We start from the raw sequence: 20,666 nt of genomic DNA on the forward strand, positions 1-20,666 counted from the left end.
GTAACATAGACATGAATACTATCCCAGTCCGTATTCATGTCTATGGGTGTAAACGGATCTGACAGGACGGAGGAGGAGGATAAGCCAACATCCGTGTTTCTGTGCTGTGGGAGGACGGATCCACAAGGAGAACATGCAGAAAGAACCCAGGCCGGGATTTGAACCCAGAACCTTCTTACTGGAACTGCACCGTGAGGAAACATTTCAGGTAAATTTCTGATCCAACTTTATTAGACACCACCTCAGCAGAGGATCGTTTTAAACAGAGAAACACATGTCGGAGTAATAAAATAGCTTAAAGCTAAAAAAAAAAATCTGATGGATACATAAAGCTAGAGATGCACCGATCCAGTATCAATATCGGTTTTGGTCCAGATCTTGAAAGAAATTCTACGTCCGATATCAGTGACAATGTGCCTGATTGATAAATGCAGATCTGTTGAGCCTAACTCTATGTTTTGTGGTCGTAACGACATGCTTTATTATTTATTTTAGATTATATTTGTAACTTTTAAATGGAACTTTCTGAACCATTTAAAATGTTTATTGCAGTTTATTTTAACATGTTTGACCAACATTATCAGCCGGTTATTTTTGTCAGTTTCTTTATTATATATTTTTGCATCGGCTGTTATAATCCTAATTGCACTGACTGAACAAACTGAAGTTGTTTTTACATGTTTGACCAAGCTTGTGAAGCTATGTTGTATTTAAAGCTGCAGTATGTAACTTTTATTAAGATCGACATCCTCCTCCTCCTCTCTGATCTGTTAGTGCTGCCTGAAGAAATGCACAAAAACAACCAATCAGAGCCGGGAGGAGGGTCTTAGCGGAGAAACAATTTACCGATAAGGTAAACTGTTTATGCTATGCTAACTAGAATTAGCATTCACAACAGGATGAGCAGCACAACATGGAGGGTAGTTACACACTGCATCTTTAACTGAGCTGTAGAGGGCCAGTTCTGATGCCAAACCTCAGATATCGGTTTTGTTCGGTAAGAGGTGGATCGGTGCATCGCTGGTGAACCGCCTGCAGGACGGGAAGCCTGTCGCCCCTCACACCCGTTCAGTCTTGGCGTGGTTGGCGGAGCGGTCGACCTCCCGGGCGGTTCCGCCCCGTCTGGAGTAGAAGAAGCTGTTCTCCCTGGACGGGTTGGTGATGAGGGCGACCTGGAAGCAGAGGATGACGACGCCGCCCAGCAGGCAGAGCCCGGCTCCCACCCAGCCCACGTACAGAGAGTAGCCGAAGGACATGAGGTGCTCCGCTTTGTTCGCTCCGATGGGGAACCAGACGGTCGCTACGGCACCAAAAACAGCTGTGTGACAAAGAAAGGATGAGGAAAAGCTGATCAGTTCCATTTCTGAATCTGTCTGGTCCAGAGGGCAGGAACTGTCTGTCCACCAGGAAGCAGAATCAGACAAACGGATTCAGTCGGGTCAGGAAGGAGCCTCTTGTTTTTATTTCTCCTCTAAAACGGCTGAACAGACCAGATGAAAGTCCTGGAAGAGTAAATATGTCCTCCAGCTGCTCAGTGTTAAACTCAGTTCTCTGAAGCTGTTCCTACAATCAAGAAGCTGAAAAACTACAGACAACTCAAACGCTACAAAGTTAAAAAAATATCTTTAAAGCTGCTGCAGAATGAAACGTTTATAAAAAATATTTGTACATATTTGTTGAAGCTGCCTGTATATTAGAACGATATGAGACAGATCATCTGTGCAAAAATCAACCTCCTCTGTCTTCTCTTAGTGCTGACCAGAAACAACCAATCATAATCAGGAGGCGGGTCTTAGTGCTGTCAATCACCCTCCATGTGGTGCTGCTCATCCCGGCTAAAGCTAGCATAGCCTGTCATGAATGCTAAGGCTAGTTAGCATGGCGGTAAGCTCCGCCTCCTGGCTCTGATTGGTTGCTTTTGGTGCATTTCTTCAGAAAGTAGCTCAGACAGGAGGTGAGGAGATCGATCTGTCTCATAACAAACTGTTACAACCTGGTGACAGTTAACAAATATCTAAATAACATATTTTTATAAAAGTTACATTAAATCTCAAAAACAAAAAGTAAAGCTGGAGGTGCCAAACTGCAGAGCCTGGGGAGATTTTCACTTTCTGTCAGGGAGGAGGTTAATGTGAGGATATCTGTTTAAAATCCAGCTTCATTTCAAACAAAATCTGCATTTTTACTTACATTAAGTTCAGATAAAATAACCTTTAATCCTCCAAGACCACAGCTGTGTGCAGAATGCAGAAAAAATACCTTCTGCTGAAAGCTGGAAATACTTTTCACTCAGGAGAAAAGAAATCTTTTTTTTTACATTCCTTTTCATGAGCAACAAACTGCAAAGATTTATGAAATTCACAACCAACAGCTTAAAGCTGGTCAAATTAAATCCTAATGAATTAAAGTTTGTTTTTTTAAAAGGGAAAAAGTTGAAGAGGTGTGAATCCTTTAACAGTTCCCTGTGAACTCCACTGGTTCAGGGAAATGATGTGTCTCTGGAGTCTTCCTCACCCATGACGATGAAGAGGACGCCGCCCACCTGGGTGCGGCGCTTCTTAACGGTGGCGGAGTAGTTGCTAGGCAACCGAATGCAGGGCATGGACATGAGGACCAGCAGCAAGGCGGGGACGCCCAGGAGACACGCGGCGATCATCAGAGCCCGGGACACCTGGACGTACGCTGCCAGACACGGAGAAACATCTGGTTATGATGCTGCCAACGCCGCAGCGCTCACATCTGGAGCTGCGGCTGCTGGAAAGCAGCGCACTGGGAGCACTGGGAGGCACGTCTCAAACCATCAGCATCTCCTCAAACATGTTACTGCTGCACTGACATGTTTTCAGTTCAGCTATTTATTCATATTAATACTTAGAAGTCCACAATGTTTGGAATTAAGACTCCATTTATCCATAAATCTGTGCAAAACTAACAAGCAGCAAAAGTCCACATCCAAACTCATTCTGCATATTTTCAGAGTGACTCCAGAAAGTTTTCAGCTGGTTCACAAAATGAGAACCAAAAACTTAAACATTTAAGACCATTGGAGAAACTCTATGTTTCCTTTTAACCAAAAAAAACAACAAAAACTTTAGGCTGGTCGATGGTTTGGAAGTTATACATTAGAGATGAAAATATGTTTCCAGAGTTTTAATTATTATTTTTAAGAAAACATAATATCAAATATATTATAATATTATTTTGCATTATATATGTGTACACTTAATATATGTAATAATCACCCAAAAACTGTAAAAGACATTCTGCTTTTTGAATAGTTTGGCAGAGACTATTGGTTAAAGTTTTTCAAGTCGTGTAGCAATTAATCAATGAATTGGATTATAAGTTAGAATGAGCTCAATAATTTCCATTCTGATGATAAATAATTTTGTTCACACAGACATTGTTATCCATTTTGTTGGTTATAAGTAATTTTTATTTCTGTTTATTGATTGTTTTTGGTTTTAATTTGGATATTTAAAATATCTTCCAGTTCCAGTGTGAAGAGTTATTTACAAAATTAAAGTTTGTCTCTGAGGTGTGAACCTGAATTACCATGTCATGATCAATATATTAATTGAAAATGGTCTCAAAATAACAATATTATCATTTCTTTTGATAATTAGTGGGACAGTTTATCGTCCAGTAACATTTGTTATGGTGCAGGCCTGACGTTGTGGGAGGAGCTTATGCTGATTTTATATCTGGTGTCTTTCCGAGACTGAACAATAAAGTTAAATCTGAAAGTTTGGGTGAAAAACCAGAAGTAAAACATTAGGAGATGTTTTTGTTTGAAATGGATTTGTTGGGTTTCCTGCAGCCCTACAGCAGCTGCAGGATTTCATAAAACTTTTCAGTTTTTCTTTCCATCTCAACTGTTTTGATATTTTTGAAGAAAAATAGAATATTTCTGGTCTTCAAGAAGAAGAAAGAAAAAAGTTGTTAGTTGTTCACTAAAGGTGTTCTTGGTTTCGTTTTGCCTCTATTAGATAATGTTGTGAATATCACTGGCTGGTGCTATATTTCTGTTATTTTATTCTGAAAAATATGGACTGCATTTGACCTCCTAGTTTGAAAAAGGCTTCCACTGAAATGTCTGTCTGTCTGGAGAGTTATTGATTAAGAAACTTTTAAAAATTACCATTGAGGGATGGATTCAGACTTTTGCTCAGTGGTTAAATGATAAAAACAGTCAAACTTTTTCTAGTAGCTAAAAGCAGCAGAAAGCAGCAGCAGGACCAGGTTAAAGGACCAGGTTAAAGGACCAGGTTAAAGGACCAGGTTAAAGGACCAGGTTAAAGGACCAGGTTAAAGGAGCAGCAGGACCAGGTTAAAGGAGCAGCAGGAATCAGCAGCAGGACCAGGTTAAAGCAGCAGCAGAACCAGGTTAAAGGAGCAGCAGGACCAGGTTAAAGGAGCAGCAGGACCAGGTTAAAGGAGCAGCAGGACCAGGTTAAAGGAGCAGCTTCTTACCGGGCAGCGAGAACATCTGGTCCAGAGACACACAGTGGTAGAGTGATGGAGACACCACGCACTCGGCCCACAGGCCGCGTGACCCCAGCTCGTCCATGCGCAGGCAGGTGGCCACCGAGTAGTCGCACGTCTGGACCCAGTTGTTGGTCGCCGTGGCGAAGATGAGCCCGACCCAACCCACGCAGCTCCCCCCGACGCCAACCAGCTGCCTGCAGATATGCGCCATGGAGATCCGCCGTGCGTCTTTACACGTTCCAAAAAACACAACTTTTATCTTCCTGAGGGCTTTTAGCCGTTGGTTATTTTCTTTCCTGTCTCCAGGAAATAAAAACTTATCCAAATGTTCTTTACTGGGTAAATAAAGCACAAATTTCAGCAGGTTCTTCTGCGTAATTCAGAAAGGAAAAAAAATCCCTGAAAGACGCTTTTCCTTGACTAAAAATGTTTCAAAAAGTCTGAAATAAGATGAGGAGCTGCTGCACCGTGTCCCGTTGTGCGTTATCCACAAGGAAAGAAAATCATAAGATTTATCTCAGGGTGTGGCGCGAACCTGCCCCCCTCCCAACGCCAACCAGGGAAAATCCAGATCCAAACCTGAACCAGATGGAGAGCAGAGGAGCAGCAGGGCTGAGCTGAGACATCTGGAGGGCAAAGGTCAGGATCTGCATCTTCAGGAAGGAACTCAGAGACATGAATCTGAATCAGTTTCCTTCAGATGCAGCAGCTTTAAACCGCAGAGTGTCAGGGACACCATGGGCAGGAAAACAGGAGTAAATGTCTGTCAAAACTCAGAAACTGAGTTTAATCTGAGAAATGTTATAGAAAGTTTTTTTTTAAATTTCTGAGCTCCCAAAGTCGTGGATGTGTTTAATAATCAGTCCTCCCTCCAAAAATATCAAGATGACATTTTAATGCTATATCACTAGTAAAATAACATTTAAACTGTTCAAATTTTAAAATATAATCATGTAATATTTTATAAAAAATAAAATGCAAAGTGAAAATGATAAAAGTCTGACAATAAGTCAGATAACTGAAAAAATAAATATATATATTAAACAAATAAAAAGTAGGAAAATAAAACTTATTTCAAAACTGCAAAAATCTTTATTTTTCTGTTGTTAATGATTAAGATAAATGATGAATAAAAATATTCTTTTGTACTACATTTTCATTTTAAACAGTTTTATGTGAAATTCTGAATTATTTCCATTGTAAAATAGTTTTATTTGTTTAACTTTTGCATATAAAATGTTTTTTCTCTTTATTATCTTTTATAAATTAATTTCATTGCACCATCAAAACTCTGAGGTCTGAAGGAAAACCAGCAGCCTGTTTGGTTAATTGTTCATTTATTAAATAATTTCAAGCAGGATATCATAAAAATGTGACGACTGAAGACGCTGCTCGCTACCCTGATGGCGACGCTTCGAACCAAGACGAGTTTCTGTCCAGAACTTGTTGATAGAAAACATTAAACTTTGATGAATGACTTACAAACTCTACAGATTATTGTCGTCTTCTTCCTTTAACACACACACTCAGTCACACACACACACACACACACACGCGCACACACACACACACACACACACTGGTTATGTTAGCTACAGGGATAGATTTGTCATTGACGTCACGCTCTAAAAAAACTAAATAGACAAATTTCATATATTAAATGTTGAAAATCCTTCATGAAATAGCTTGAAATGTACACTCCAGTGGCTTGTAAAATATACAGAAAGGTACAAAACTCCTCGTGGTTTCCTGCTACACAGACGAGGTTCTGCTCCGGTCCGGTCCGCTAAGGCCACACCTCCATCACAACATCATAAATTATAAATTACCAACAATTTCCTCTTTTTGTGACTTTGTTCTGTCATCCTTGGTGTCAGCTTCGGTCCTTTGAAAACACACGAACCCCGAAGTTTCCAGATTTCTCGTCTTTATTGCCTCCTGAGCGCCGCCCCCTCTGCGTCCTCCTCTGGGTTCGCCGCCTCGTCCTCTCACTGGTTCTTCAGGGCGTTGATGTGAGCGCAGATCTTGAGGGCCGGGCCCAGTTTGATGTTCATGCTGGTCATCAGGTGATCCTCGGTCAGCAGCAGCAGCGCCTGGCCGTCGATCTCCTGCAGCCTGAAGGCCTCGGCCACGTCGCCGCAGCCTGACGGAGCAACACACACACCATGAGCGGAAAGTAAGGACACCCGCTTTATTTATCTAATGCAAACTGCAGAGAAGATGTGTGGAAAACTGACTTTGTTCTTGGGTAAAGGTTAAAGGTCAGGAGAGAAAAACTGTGAACAGCTTTTTGGAAGCACTGAGCGACAAAGCCTCTAAAAACAAGATGGCAGCAGGACTAAGATGAGTAAAATAGTTTTTTGAAGTATTCAGACCAAAGTGAAATGTTTGGAGATTGTGGTCAGCACCAACACAGCGAATCAGCAGGAACAAACACGGTGAAGGAGGTATGATGGTGTGGGAACACCAACATAATAGAGTGAACCGAAGTTATCGCTGCTAATGACAGTTGATTTTTATTACAATGTATTTTTTTGTTTTCTTCTTAATTAATTTATTTTTTCTCTAACATTTTACCTGTTAGAAATAAATGAATAAATATTTCATTGAATGTTATAACCTCAGTGTGAGGATGATGAGGATGATGATGATTAGTTTTCTGTGAAGAACAGATGGGTGTGTCGTCAGTTTGTAAGATGATCTCAGCCTCTTTTTGTTTGCAACATTAACGGTTTATGATTAACGCTGATATTCTCTGCAGATGTAACCAGATCTGTTTGCTGAAACCTGGAGATGATCAGCAGCGTCAGAACCTGCAGACGGTTGGAGGCGTCAGAGTTTTTCTCCCCTCAGGGTTTTCTTCCACCTCCAGATGTTTCTCCGGTTGCTCAATGACAGTTTGTGGTTAGAGAGAAGTTGCCTCAGCCTGCTGATGGTTTCTGTGATTTGTGAAACGTTTAATTGGATGATTGGATCCAGGAAAGCCGAGTCGCCGTCATCTGCTGATGTTCGGGTGTAAATCACGCCGCTGGTTCCAGAGCGGCTTCGCTCCAGGGTTACATCAGCTCTGGGCTTTTCATTTTAGATTAGTTTATTTCATTGTGACAATTACTTTTAATTAGTTTTTAGTGTTTGCTCATTTTTATTAGTTAAATATCGTCTGTTGGTTGATTTTTAGGTGCAGAATCAATCAATGATTATTCATTGATGAACACTCAGCGAAAAATACCATTCTCAGAAAATGTATTAAATTATTATTGAACAAGCAGCTGACTGGTATTTTCTCCCAACTCTTTGCGGACCAGTGTAAATGGAGAGCTGTAATTTGCTGAAAACATGAAACAGTTACTGACTCAATGTTCTGATCTCTGTGTGGAAAATGTTTGACTGTGTTGAATCCTGACACATTAGTGACAGGGAGCGATAAAGAAGAAGAAGGTTTTGAGTTATTCTGTAATTGTTTTTCTGTTATTTTGCCCTTTGCTGTGGCCACTGGACTGAATCAATAATACCTACATCTCCAGGTTTGTTAACGTTATTATTCTACCGCGGCAGCGCGGCTACAGATGGGAAGTAAAACAATAGTGCGCATGCCCGGTATTTCCGGATGTAAACAACAACGTCCACGTGTCTGTAACAACCTTGCTGTACCGCGGGCGGAGACTCACCCGGCAGCGTGTGGATGAAGGCCGTCACCTCCTCCACGCTCCACTGGGCCGGGGCGGGCCGGAACGTGGTGGTCGGCGTCGAGGCCGTGACGGCCGGCGCCGACGCCCTGCGCGCGCGCCGTGCCGCCCGCCGCTCCATCCTGGCTGCCATGGCAACAGCAGGATCCTCCTCTCCTCCGTCGTCGTCGTCGTCCTCCGCCTCTCCAAAGCCATGCGGGGACGCCCCCATGTCGTCGTCTTCCTCCTCGGCCTTCTGCTCCGCCGCCGCCGGCTTCTCCTTCCCGTCTTTCTCGCGGCGCCCGGCGCTCCAAAGGTCCCGGGGCTGCAGGGGGACAGGAGGCGGGACAAGGGGACAGATGAGAGACGGACGAGTCCACGCATTATTTCTCCTCTTCCTAAATTAACTGCTGTCAGTTATGAGTAAAAATCTCCGATTTAAATCTTTTAGCATTTAAACAGAAATAGTGTCATGATTCGCAAATACTGTGGAAAAGAATGAGAATTAAATGTGCAAACAAACCATAAACACAAAAATCAATACTTTTCCAATTTCTGAAATAGCTTTTTATTTGGTACTTTATAATTTATCTTTTGCATTATTCTTTTGTTTTTAAATGTGATATTATAGACTCAATTATTACAACTTTCCTTTACATTTCAACATTTATCTTTTATAAATAATCTGTTGGATATTTGTTGTTTTGTGTTAAAAGTGGAAGAAAAAATAGAGAAATGTAAAGGTTCTGATACAAACAATGGAAAATCATTTTCAGTGATTTCTAGAGCAAGAATTTAAATTTTCACTTTTGTACAAAACATTACAGAGATTTTGCATATTTGTTTTAAGTCTTTATCTGAGAGTGAACTGTTACTAAAGTTAATTTTTTTTTAATTCGTAGGACCAGAACATTGCTATGTAAACCACCAGAGGACGCAAACTCCCCATCTTTCCTCTTACAGTCTGGACAGATTCGAGCTTTCAGTATAAACTGCAGATTGGAGTAACTCAGTGAATAATGTGAGTATCTGAACAAATATTAATTTATTATCTAAATAGAAAAATGGTGAAAACTGAATAATTTCATGTCAGCCTAATTATTTTGTGTCCTGGTTTTTCAGGTTGACAGGAGGATCACAACCCCCAAAAGTTTCTCTGCTTTTCCTCGTTTCCTCTGCAGGTTTTCATGCATCCAGAGGATTTTAGTAATTTTCATGTAGGTGTGTTGTCATGTCAGAGTGGAGGCTGGATGGGGGTTCCTACCAGGCGCAGCAGCAGAGGTTTCCCCGGTACCGACTCGGCCCGGTTCAGGGCCGGTCGGGGCCTCTCGGACCGGCTGCCAGCGCTCAGGGCCCTTAAGCGCTTCGTCAGCCGGACGTTGAAACTGAAAGAGAAAGCCAGAGGCACGGTGAGGGACGAGCCACTCTGCTGCTCTGATTCAGGCTCAGATCTGCATTAACCAGCTGTTTGCCTCTGCTCTGGTACCACAGAACCACAGAACCACATCCTGCCAGCGCCACCGCCGCTGCAGCAGCTGCTGGGACTGCAGCACTACCTCTGCAGCAAAGGTCAGAACTCACTTCGTTTAAGATTTACATACTTTAAAAAAAAAATCCCCCTGACTGTGATGTCATGTTTTTAATAAATCAACACAGGTTTGTTATATTCAACTAAAATGCACAAAAGAACAAAAATAAAATTGAGAAAACATTTTTATTAACTTAAATAAATAAAAATGGTAAATAAAACTGCAGTTACTTCTATAAAAAAAATTTTCTACATATTTGTTGAAACGGTTGCTATGTCATTAAAGTATGGTGTGAGACAGATAATCATTGAAAAAAACTGAGCTCCTTCCCTTTCTTCCAATGCTAATTAGAAGCAACCAATCAGAGCCAGGAGGCGGGTCTTAGCGCTGACAATCACCATCATTGTGGCCCATTTTCTCTCTTTTGGCCCCTGACCAGGTCAATCATGGTACAACTTTGTCCAAAAAAGTAGAAAACACTCAATGATTCCAAAACACTGTCTGTTGATCCCTGCTGGGGACATGAATCTTTAAAAAAAATATTTTTAAGCTATGCTTCTTGGAGATCAGTCCAAGAAACGGACTGATCTCCGTCTGGTTCTGGTCTGAAGACAGAGGAAGTCGTTCTCACCCGCGCGCGCAGGAAGTGGAGCAGAACCGTTTGGAGCGCATGAAGTTGTGCGCGTGGCCTCGCTTCCCGCAGAACTGACAGTGCAGCACCGTCCGGTCTTTGTGGCCCGACTCTGAGGGAACACAACAAACACGCCCAGGGTGAGCCCGGTTCCGCTCGGTTTCACCTGACCCGCAGAACGCAGTTCCGTCCAGCCTTACTGTTCCCCAGGTCGCCGGTGTCTCCGCCGTCCTCTTCCTCTGAGTCTGTGGACGGTTCTGTCGGCTTCACGGGTTCTGATGCAGGCAGCGCCGGCCTCCCATTGGTCCCGTTCACTTCCTGGGGTTTGGGCACCTGCTCCGGAACCAGCAGGGAGGAGCGGTTCACCTGGACGACAGAACAGTGATCAGGGTTCACTTAATATTCAACACTTATTGTTCCTGAAGAAAAGAACCGAGGAAATTATGGCTGAACTTTAGTACAGATGGAACCACTGCTGGATAAATGTTCTACTTTATTCTATTGCTGGAAATCAGGTTTTATATAAAAATGAAATATTTCACTAATGCATCACTGAATAAAAATAAAGCAGATTTACGAAAACATCTGCTTATCCTGTGTCCAACAAAAAATTAAATACTCAGCAAAATTAGTAAAAATTTACATTTTAGAAATAAACTAAAATAAACTAAAATGTACATTTTTAAATTTAAATAAAAAGAATGTAATAATTTATGGAATATAAAAATATAAAGGACACAAAACCAAGAAATATTTTAGACTGATTGATTTTGTGGGCTGTGGCCTCAGAGTATAAAGGGCTTGTAAGTGTAAATGCCAGATGTTTAGGTAAGATCAGTGACGCCGTTTCTTCGGGTTCTTACAGGAAACGGTTGGAGACCCTCCTGGATGACGAATCCCTCCACCAGGTGAGTCAGAACCTGTCGCCCCTCAGGCCACGCCTTCATCTCCCAGGGGGCGCCCAGTGATTGGCTGAAGCTCTCAGACTCATTGTCTGATTGGTAGATGGGTTCAGTCTCGGCTTCTGTTGCATGATGGGAATCTGATGGCGTTTTGTCGGCCTTCGCCGCCTCGTGCTGCGGCGGGAGGCTGAGATCGGTGGGGTGGGCGGCCTGGGCGGGGAGCAGGGGGGGAGGGTTCTCTGATGAGGAGGCGATGAAGGGGGAGGAAGGAGGAGACTGGGAGGAGAGGCTGGACAACGCTGGGAGGAAATAAAACGGAAATCTGATCAGTCTGCACAGTTACAGCTAAGAATTAACAAAACTAGAACATGCTGAGGTTTGAGAACTATGTGATGGGAAATTCATGAAATTATATGAGGGAATCCTGAATATTTTCAATGATAAAACTGGATGTTAAATAGGACCCAAATGTTAAATAAAAGGCTGAGTCTCTCGTTTCTATGGTGATTCCCTCCTTTTCTGGAGCGGGAGAGCACAGCACCACTCTAAATGAGGCTAAAACAGATAGTCACTGTGCAGAGCATGTAAACTAAATCATAAAACATACCAAACTAAAAGTTGAAGTAATGTCTGATGGCCACACATGCAGAGTTTTATGTCTGTAAAGTGTTTTATGGAGGAGATTTGACAATAGAAGTTATAATGGAAGTCGGGTTTGTGTTTTCTACACTCTGGATTGATTCAATGTAAAACTAAGTCTTACAGCAGTGGGAAACACTTTGTGTGAAAGTAGAAAGAAATACCTACATTTTGATGTATAAACTCTATATATAGAGAAGAGACTGCGGGCGTTAATGTAGTTTAAAGAAAAAAAATCAGTCCAAATGGATGAGCGACTCTGAAAGCTGAACATTCCATAAAATCTAAAATAAATCCTAAAACTTAAACAACAAATGTGTAAAAATAATAAAAGATATCAAAATGGTAACTCAGATAAAGTCAAACTTTATTTGACCAGTTTGAACTTAAAAATTGTTTCTACTGTAAACTAAGCCTGAGCTACGGAGCTTCAGAGAGGGCAACATTTTACAACTTTTTTTTTTTTGACAAATTCTAATCGGATATTTTCATGTTGGGTTTTTCCAAACTGCAGGAGAAGCAGGAAACTGAAAAATGTGATGGGAGCAGAAGAACAGGCAGTATTAACATTCCAGTAAATATTTATGAATCAAATGTAAGCAAAAAGATTAGGTTAAATTTATGTTTAAAAAAAAACTTCACAGTTCTCAAAAAGTAATTTTTCTTCATACTAGCTTGACTCATCTGGTTTGTTCTGCATTTTCAGAAGAACTGAAACAAATATGTCAGCCAGGTTACATTTTGAAGCTGACAGGAACCTGTTTGCTCCAGCATCAGTCTGTTTAAATGAAGATTTTAGTCCAATATGGGGTATGATAGCTCTGGTTTCTGGTTTTGTCTCTCTTTTTTGCCTTTGTTTGATAATACTATTAAGCATCTGACTCTCCTGCAACATAAAGCTGATGGCTATAGAGATGATGGAGCGTTGAGATTAAAGGTAGTATAGTCTGATTTAATCCAACTCCATCCAGTCCATCTGTCTAGAAAGTCCGGTTCGTTTGGTGAGGTGTGAGTGCTAATCAAACTATGGTCCGCCTATAAACCTCGGTTTTGGTTTGTTGAAGTGAACTCTGGTTCAGTTTGAATGCGTATGTGAATGCTACGCAGACCAGAAACCGCTCCAAAAGAAGGAAGTGGACTACAGTGCAGGACGAAATGACCCAAAGAGAAACCCTCCAACTGCTAAAATCTGACGTAGCTCAAGTTTTTGTTTCCATTTTGTAAAAAAGGAAGTTGCACTCAGTGGTTTCTGAGTGGTTTTTGATGCAGCGCCCCCACAGGCGAGGAGGGGAACAGGCTGCTCAAAGGGTTTGAATCAAGTGCAACGTGAAAACAAACCATGAACTGAGTCTACCGGACTATCAGCTTTGAAAACACCCAGATTTACTGGGATGATATCTGCTGCTATTAGATTTCTGAAGGAAAGTTTGGCGACCAGAATCGGACCCGGTCTGATCCAATAATGGAGCAGAATAAATGAGCAGAAGGTTTTGTGTCGGGAGGTACCTGACTGATTGTCGGACTGGGTCGACATGTTCTCACAGAAGTCCTCCTGGTTGGACTGATGGTCCCGTTGAAGTTCTGGCAGCCGCTGGCTTTGGACCTCAGGAACCGGTCCTGTTGCTGGTGATTGGGCCAGAACTGGTCCTGTTACTGGTTTATGGGTCAGAACTAATCCTTTCATTGGCGTTTGGGTTGAAACTAGTTCTGTTACTGGAGATTTAACTGGAACAGTTCCTGATACTGGTTTATGGGTCAGAACCAGTTCTGTTACTGGTGTTTGGGTTGAAACTAGTCCTGTTGCAGGAGCTTTAACTGGGACTGGTCCGATACCTGGTTTATGGGTCAGAACTAGTTCTGTTACAGGACATTTAACTGGAACTGGTCCTGTTACTGGTTTACAGGTCAGAACTAGCTCTGTTACTGGTGTTTGGGTTGAAATCAGTTCTGCTGCAGGAGCTTTAACTGGGACTGGTCCAGTTACTGGAGTTTGGGCTGAAACTGGTCCTGTTACTTGGGTTTTGGTTGAAGCTGGTCCCATTGCCGGTGTTTTGACTGGAACTGGTCCAGTTACTGGAGTTTGGACTGAAAGTGGTCCAGTCACTTGGGTTTTAGTCGAAACTTGTCCTTTTACTGACGTTTTAACAGCAGCTGGTCCTGGTACTGGTGTTACTGGTTCTGTTACTGAAGTTTGGGTTGAAGCTGGTCCTTTTACTGGGGTATTATTTGGCGCTAGTCCTGTTACTGGTGTTTGGACTGAAACTGGTCCTGTTACCAGTGTTTTAGTGGAAGCCAGTCCTTTTACAGGAGTTTTAACAGGAACTGGACCTGTTACTGGTGATTTAACAGGAACTGGACCTGTTACTGGTGATTTAACAGGAACTGGACCTGTTACTGGTGGTTTAACGGGAACTGGACCTGTTACCGGAACCTTAACGGGAACTGGACCTGTTACTGGTTTTTCACCTGGAACGGATTCTGTTACTGGATTCTGGACTGAAACTGTTGCTTTTAATGGAGTTTTTACTGGTGCTGGAGTGAGATCCAGTTTGGGTTTTGATTCCTTGCTTGAGTCTTTGACGATGTCTGGATGTGGAGCCGGTTCTGTGTTCTGGTCGGTCTGGCGGTCTGATGTATCCATGGGAGTATCTCCTCCTTCGTCCTCCACCTCCTCATGTTTCCTTTTCTTTCCTGTTTGTCTCCTCTCTCTGTCTCTCTGGTCTTCTTCCTTTACCTCCATCTGATCCGGTTCGGGTTCCTGCTCCGTATCAGTGAGCTTCTCCTGCTTTATCGTCTCCGTTTGGACATTTTTCTCTGCCTGGAGGTCTTTACCGGCGCTCCGTTCCTCTCTGATTCCTGGTCTCACTCCTCGGCTTATGGGTCCTTGATCGTCACTCTCCTTCTGCTCTCTCTTCTTGGTCAAAGTTTGTGTGTGAGAATGAGCAGAAGGTAAAGCAGAGGCATTCAAAGGAAGAGGATTCAAGTCGTCCTTGTTTGCAGTCTTCTTTGATTGGCTGGAACGCTCAGGCAGCTCGGCGGGCTTGGACTGGACCGCAGGGTGGGGATACGTTCCCGCCTGTGGCTGCTGACTGGAGGAAAGGGCGATCATCTGCAGCTGCCTCGCTGCAGACGGTGAGCGCTCAAAGTGGTTGGAAGAAGATAACGGGCTGTGTTGGGACGGGCTTGGACCCAGAACGGTTTGAGTTAACGGAGAGCTCTTTAGCCCAGTCAGCTGCTTACTGACAGATGTGGCCTGGCTGGAGGGAGCCGCAGCGATGGGTTGGAGGGATTGTCGAGGGGTTGTTGCTCTGTGACTGCTGGGAGAGAGAAGCCTGGGTCGAAGAGGGACGGCCCGGACGGGAGAGTAGAGAGCTGGAAGAAGCAAAGAGGAAGAAATCTTTTAAACATGAACATTTAAAACGAGGCATGATTACTGGTTTAGACTTGAAGCTTACTGTGGATACAGAGGTTGGTTTTCTGACTGTTTAGTTCATGATTAAAACCTAAAAACCTCTTTCACTCAGGATAAAGACCCAGCTACGATGTAAGAGTATAAGAAGAATGTCTTTCCAGAGTCTTGACGAGGCCTTTGGGAAGTATTGGCCATTTACCATTGGTAAGGGCTCAGTGGAATCTCAGTGAGGTCTTAGGACAGCCTTGACAAGTACAGGTCATCTACCGTTGGTAAGGGGTCACTAGGTCTCAGTAAGATCTTGGAAAAGTCTTAGCAAGGTCTTAGTGAGGTCTTTGTAAAGCCTAGTAAAGTCTTGCCAGGGGATCAATGAAGTGTTAGTGGGATTTGGTGGAGTTGTTGAACTTACACAGTGAGACAGGTTTTATTTTTATTTAATAATAATGATGAGGATAATTTCTAAATAAAATGATATTGTGTAATCCAATCATATGATGTTGCACTCTGTAATAATATAAAACATACTGTAAATATATTCCAAGTGTGAGAACACTGAATTATTATTATTATTATTATTATTATTATTATTATTATTACTATTATTATTATTATATGTTATTATAATTGTCATTATGTAATCATTTAACTTCCCTTTGAAATTAATAAAGCATTTATGAATTTGAATTCATTATTAATGAAAATGTTTTTTTAAATGTCTCCATAAAATGTATATACAGAGTTTAAATTACAGGAAAAAGTAAGAAAAACTGCTTGAACTAATTCTTTCTAGGTAAAAAATGTACAAATTCTGGAAAAGTTTTTGGGTTTTTTTTGTTCTTGTTCCAACAGATTAACTGTAAAAACTTTAGTTCGGAGTAAATATAATACATCAGATTTACAGGAATGACAGGAATATGATGTTTTATTCACCCATGTTGATTTAAAAACACGATAATAAAGATAAAAGTTTATCTAAATGGACAAAACATAAACTAAATCATGTCTTTTATAAGAAACATGAGGCCCTACTTGGAGGCGGAACGGAAAGATGGCGGCCGGGCGCGGTCGGGCTCTCGGTTGCCGTGGCGCTGGGCTGCGGTCGCGGCCTGAGCGGAGGGAAGACGGGGGCGCTGGGCCGAGAGAGGGGCGGCGGCGCCGAGGAGGGAGGCTTCAGCCGCAGGGACGGGGGGATGGTGAGGGTCCCGGGGGGAGGAGGCCTCAAGGTGAGGCTCTGCAGCTGCAGGGGAACCGGGAGAGAAACGATGGTTAAGGACCAGCCGCTGCTTAGCAACGGTTACCGGGCAGCCTGACAACTGAAGCTGCTGCTAGTCAAAGGAAAGCATAAAGATCCGGCAGGCTCACCTGGGCGGAGGCGGGGTTAGAGGAGAGGACGGAGGAGGAAGAGGAGGAGGAAGAGGGCGGCTGTGCAGGTCGCATAGCAGACGTAAGAATGAGCTGTGAGGAAATCCGAGGAGGCAGAAAAAACGAGGAGGAAATGAAGGGAGGAGAGCAGGAAGGCAGAGCTGAGCATTCATGAAAAATAAAACCATTTCCTCTCAGTTTAATCTACAGATTATTTAAAAAAAAGGAGTAAAATGTCCACAAAAACCTTTTGAGATTAATTTCAGAAACTTTCTAGAAAATTTCTGTAGTTAATCTCTAAATTTCTGAGTATTTTCTAGAAAATTTTACACTTTTCAAACTCAGAAATTTCCAAGTTTTTTCAAGAAAATGTTTGAGTGTTTCTAGCAGAAATGTTCTCCTTTTCTTAGCTGCCATGGATCTAAAATGGCTTTAATAATTTTCTCAGAAACTGCAAAATTTACCCAAACTTAAAACCTCACCGGCGTCAATCAGTTGTATTTATTTAATGTTAACATAAACTTTACTTGTATCTAATTAAACAAAAGGAAAGGCATCACTGCAGAAAATGTTCTGCAGTTTAGGGATCCATAGCTATTAAGAAAAGAAAAAAAGTTTTATTTATTTATGTATTTTGTTAATATTTTGTTAATAAAACGCCTCTGGGGTTCCGACTGCATCACTGCATTAAATGTGGCCTGAAAATATAATTTAGAAACACCTTTGTTTTTAAAAGCATGACGATCTCAGTCTGATCTTGAAAATGTGTGTGTGTGTGTGTGTGTGTGTGTGTGTGTGTGTGTCTGTGTGTGTGTGTGTGTGTGTGTGTGTGTGTGTGTGTGTGTGTGTGTGTGTGTGTGTGTGTGTGTGCACGTTTGTTTATAATACCTTGTGGGGACGATTTTCCTGACATATACTACGTTGTGGGGACCAATTGCTCCTCATGGGGACCAGGCTCCGGTCCCCATGAGGGGAAACCCTGTTTTTGGGTCAGGGGTCAGAGTTAGGGCTAAGGTATGAATTGAGTTTTGGTTGGTTAGGGTTAGGAAAAGGGTAAAGGTCAGGTTTAGGCTGTAGAAATGAATGGAAGTCAATGGAAAGTCCCCACAAAGATAGCAACACAAACATGCGTGTATGTGTGTGAGCAGTGTGTGTGTGTGTGTGTGTGTGTGTGTGCGCGTGTGTGTGTGTGTGTGTTTACCATCTGAGCTCTCAGCAGCACCTGGTCCTGCCCCGACCCTTTGAGGCCTTTCCCCAGGAGCAAAGTCTGCTGGGTAACCCTCTGCCTGACAGGTGAGGCGCTCTGATTGGCTCGTGCCAGACCAGGTGTGCCCACAGGGTGAGGCTGTTGCGCCTGGAACAAAGACAGAGAACGAGATTAAAGGAGAAAAAGATTCTGCTGCATTTTAATGAGAATTGAGACATTTAGTTTAGATTGATGTTCATTAAAAACAGCTGAATCATCAGTTCCGCTGTGAATCATCGAGTTTCCTGGACAAACCCAAAGCTAACCGACCGCAGCTGCTGCTCACGTTTACCCGACCTCTTTGTTTCACTGCAAAACTTTAAAAGAACTAAAAACAATCAACTTTCTATCAACGGAAACAAGAAAACGGCGAATTGAAGATTTTAACCGATTCAGGATTTAAATCAGTTCTCAAAGTCCAGATCGGGTTGCTGTGAACCTTAAATATGGACCATGTCATAAATAAATCAATTTAGCACCAAGTGGATTTAATCCAGAAAATCTGTTTGCTTTTTAAGAGACTTTCTAAAAACCAGACGTTGCTGATTCCCAGCAAACCAAACCTGGTTCTGCTGCCTGAAGCTGTTTGTTAATAAGTCATCATGTTGTAATTATATTAATAACCCGATGAGCCACACCTGTTCCTTACTACTTATGTTTAAGGAACAAAAGTAACAAAAATATATGCCAACTTCGTTATAAAAATATAGATACTTTGTCTTGTACTAAACATTTTCCATTGTAAGAAAATTATGGCAGTAATAATAATAAAAAGTCTCAATCTGCATCAACTGGAATTCATTTGAGAGCGATTTGAAATTACTTTTTGTGTAAAATGCCTCAAGACAACCTGTGTTGTGAATGAATGCAATATAAATAAACTGAATTACTGTTCAAAAGTTTAAAAAAAACCGTGAGAATAAAAGTCATTTGGTTCTGCTTTTTGGAGGGATTTCCAGACGTAAACGTCTTTTCTGTTGGTGCCTCTCTCACATTTCAGCTGCATTTTGTCTGACAGTAAAAGCTAAACGTGATGCTGAAGCTGTGAAGCTGTGAGATGAAAGCAAACGGAGGAAACCTCAGAGAGCGAGAACAACTCTGACCCAGAGAGCAGCCGCTCTGACCCTGAACGCATCACTTCCTGAATCCTGCCTGGTCTGCAGGCCGGATTCAGATACAGAGACATGAAATGTTCCTTTGAAATGCTAATGACGCACCAGTTTTACTGACGATCATATTTTACTAAAACATCACTAATATCTATTGAAATACCACATAGACCCAATAAACTGCAGTAACAAAGCAGATATGGGTTTAATTTTTATATTGAAATGCAGTTATGGTTTAATACAATTTAACAGCTTTAGAAAATGTTTTTAAAGCTTGGAAATAAGAGGAAATAAAACCTTTAGATCAGCTCTTTATCTCTAAATTTAACATAAACTTATAATTAAACATAAACTGTCCAGGCTTAAGTATCTTAATTCTTCATTTTTCTTTGCTGATGGTTTTTTTCAGTTTGAATCCCAGGAAACTTTCATCCATGTTCTGTTGTTAAAAACCCAAATCCTCCCGCTGGTGGAAAACGTCTCGACTTCCTCTGGGTCAGAAACTGAAAAGATGTTGGAAACAGAACCGGTCCGAAGAACCAGGAACAGATGAACAGATGATCCTTGGTTTACATTAATAAAATGAATTTAATAAAGACATGCAGGTTAGACAGACTGTGTGAGAGTCTGTCTAATAATTAATACTCTGAATAATAAAATAATGTTAATTTTCTTACTTAAAAAGGGAATTTATTTGTTTATTTGCTTCTTTTAATGCATTCATATTGAATAAAAGGATTATGAATGAAAAAACACCAGAACTTAACAATTCTTTTAATCAAAAATAATTGATTAATCTGCAGAATAATAAAGTAATAAATGTTTATTCTATTACTCGCTAGAGTAATTGAATAGTAAATGTTTATTTTCTTATTTAAAAATAAATTGACTTATTTGTTTATTTGCATATTTTATTCTATTGCTAATGTTGCATAAAAGGCTTAAGTGGTTAAATACAAAATCTGCAGGATATTTTTCATCCGATTAATCGGTTAATCATTAGAATAATAAATGAAAAAAGGGAATTAAATTATTTGTTTATTTGCATCTTTTAATGTATTTCTAAAATTGTCTAAAAGCTCCTTTGATGCTTAAATGAAAAATCTGAAGAATGAGCCTATCTTTATTCTATTAATCGATTAATCATCAGAATAATTGATAGATTAATTGGTAACTGAAATAATCGTTAGCTGCTGCTCAGTCAGCTCCTTTTCTAAGATTTTTTTTCAGAAACTCCCAGGAAACCAAAACCTGACAGAAGCAGCAAAAACTGAATATTAGTTTAACTTTAACTCCAAACCAGCTCTGCTCTTCACCTTTTCAAATAAAGAACAATCCTTCACAGTGTCTCCTCCTCCTCAGGTGCTGACTCACCTGGCGGCCAGGTGGGCTGGCCGGGGTGTGGAACGGCGTGATGGGCGGGGAGGTGGGCCCCCCCCGGGTGTTCCCATTGGTCAGGCCGCTGGACATCTTGGTGGAGGTCGTGGTGCTGCCGTGTGTCGCAGCCGACGAAGACGAGGCCACGGGTGAAGCTGCGGTCGCCGTGGCAACAGAGGAGGAGGAAGGAGACGCCTTGGAGGCTGGGGAGGGCAGGATGGGGCGGGAGTAGGTGCGCAGGGTGGGGGCCGCCGTGGAGGTGAGTTTAGGCGGAGCCGGGATGAGGATGTGAGGGGACGAGGCCCC

At 41.9% G+C, this 20,666-nt stretch overlaps 2 protein-coding genes across 2 annotated transcripts; both read right to left on the bottom strand.

Moving 5' to 3' along the window:
• Positions 1-754: 754 nt before the first annotated feature.
• LOC106961033 (claudin-11-like) lies at positions 755-5,230 on the bottom strand. Its single transcript, XM_015054511.1, has 3 exons — positions 4,474-5,230; positions 2,515-2,682; positions 755-1,318 (listed from the first exon to the last, which is right to left on the bottom strand). The coding sequence occupies exons 1-3, from the start codon at positions 4,697-4,699 to the stop codon at positions 1,059-1,061; spliced, it is 654 nt and encodes a 217-aa protein (XP_014909997.1). The 5' UTR covers positions 4,700-5,230; the 3' UTR covers positions 755-1,058.
• Positions 5,231-5,808: 578 nt separating this feature from the next.
• On the bottom strand, positions 5,809-20,550 carry phc3 (polyhomeotic homolog 3). The gene is made up of 11 exons (XM_015054522.1): positions 20,358-20,550; positions 17,830-17,982; positions 16,629-16,721; positions 16,296-16,503; positions 13,361-15,226; positions 11,177-11,514; positions 10,514-10,679; positions 10,314-10,425; positions 9,418-9,538; positions 8,157-8,478; positions 5,809-6,631 (listed from the first exon to the last, which is right to left on the bottom strand). The coding sequence occupies exons 1-11, from the start codon at positions 20,451-20,453 to the stop codon at positions 6,477-6,479; spliced, it is 3,630 nt and encodes a 1,209-aa protein (XP_014910008.1). The 5' UTR covers positions 20,454-20,550; the 3' UTR covers positions 5,809-6,476.
• Positions 20,551-20,666: the final 116 nt, after the last annotated feature.

Source organism: Poecilia latipinna, unplaced genomic scaffold, assembly GCF_001443285.1.
Source record: "Poecilia latipinna isolate Pla-1442-1.1 unplaced genomic scaffold, P_latipinna-1.0 Scaffold1256, whole genome shotgun sequence".
Classification (NCBI taxonomy): Eukaryota; Metazoa; Chordata; class Actinopteri; order Cyprinodontiformes; family Poeciliidae; genus Poecilia; species Poecilia latipinna.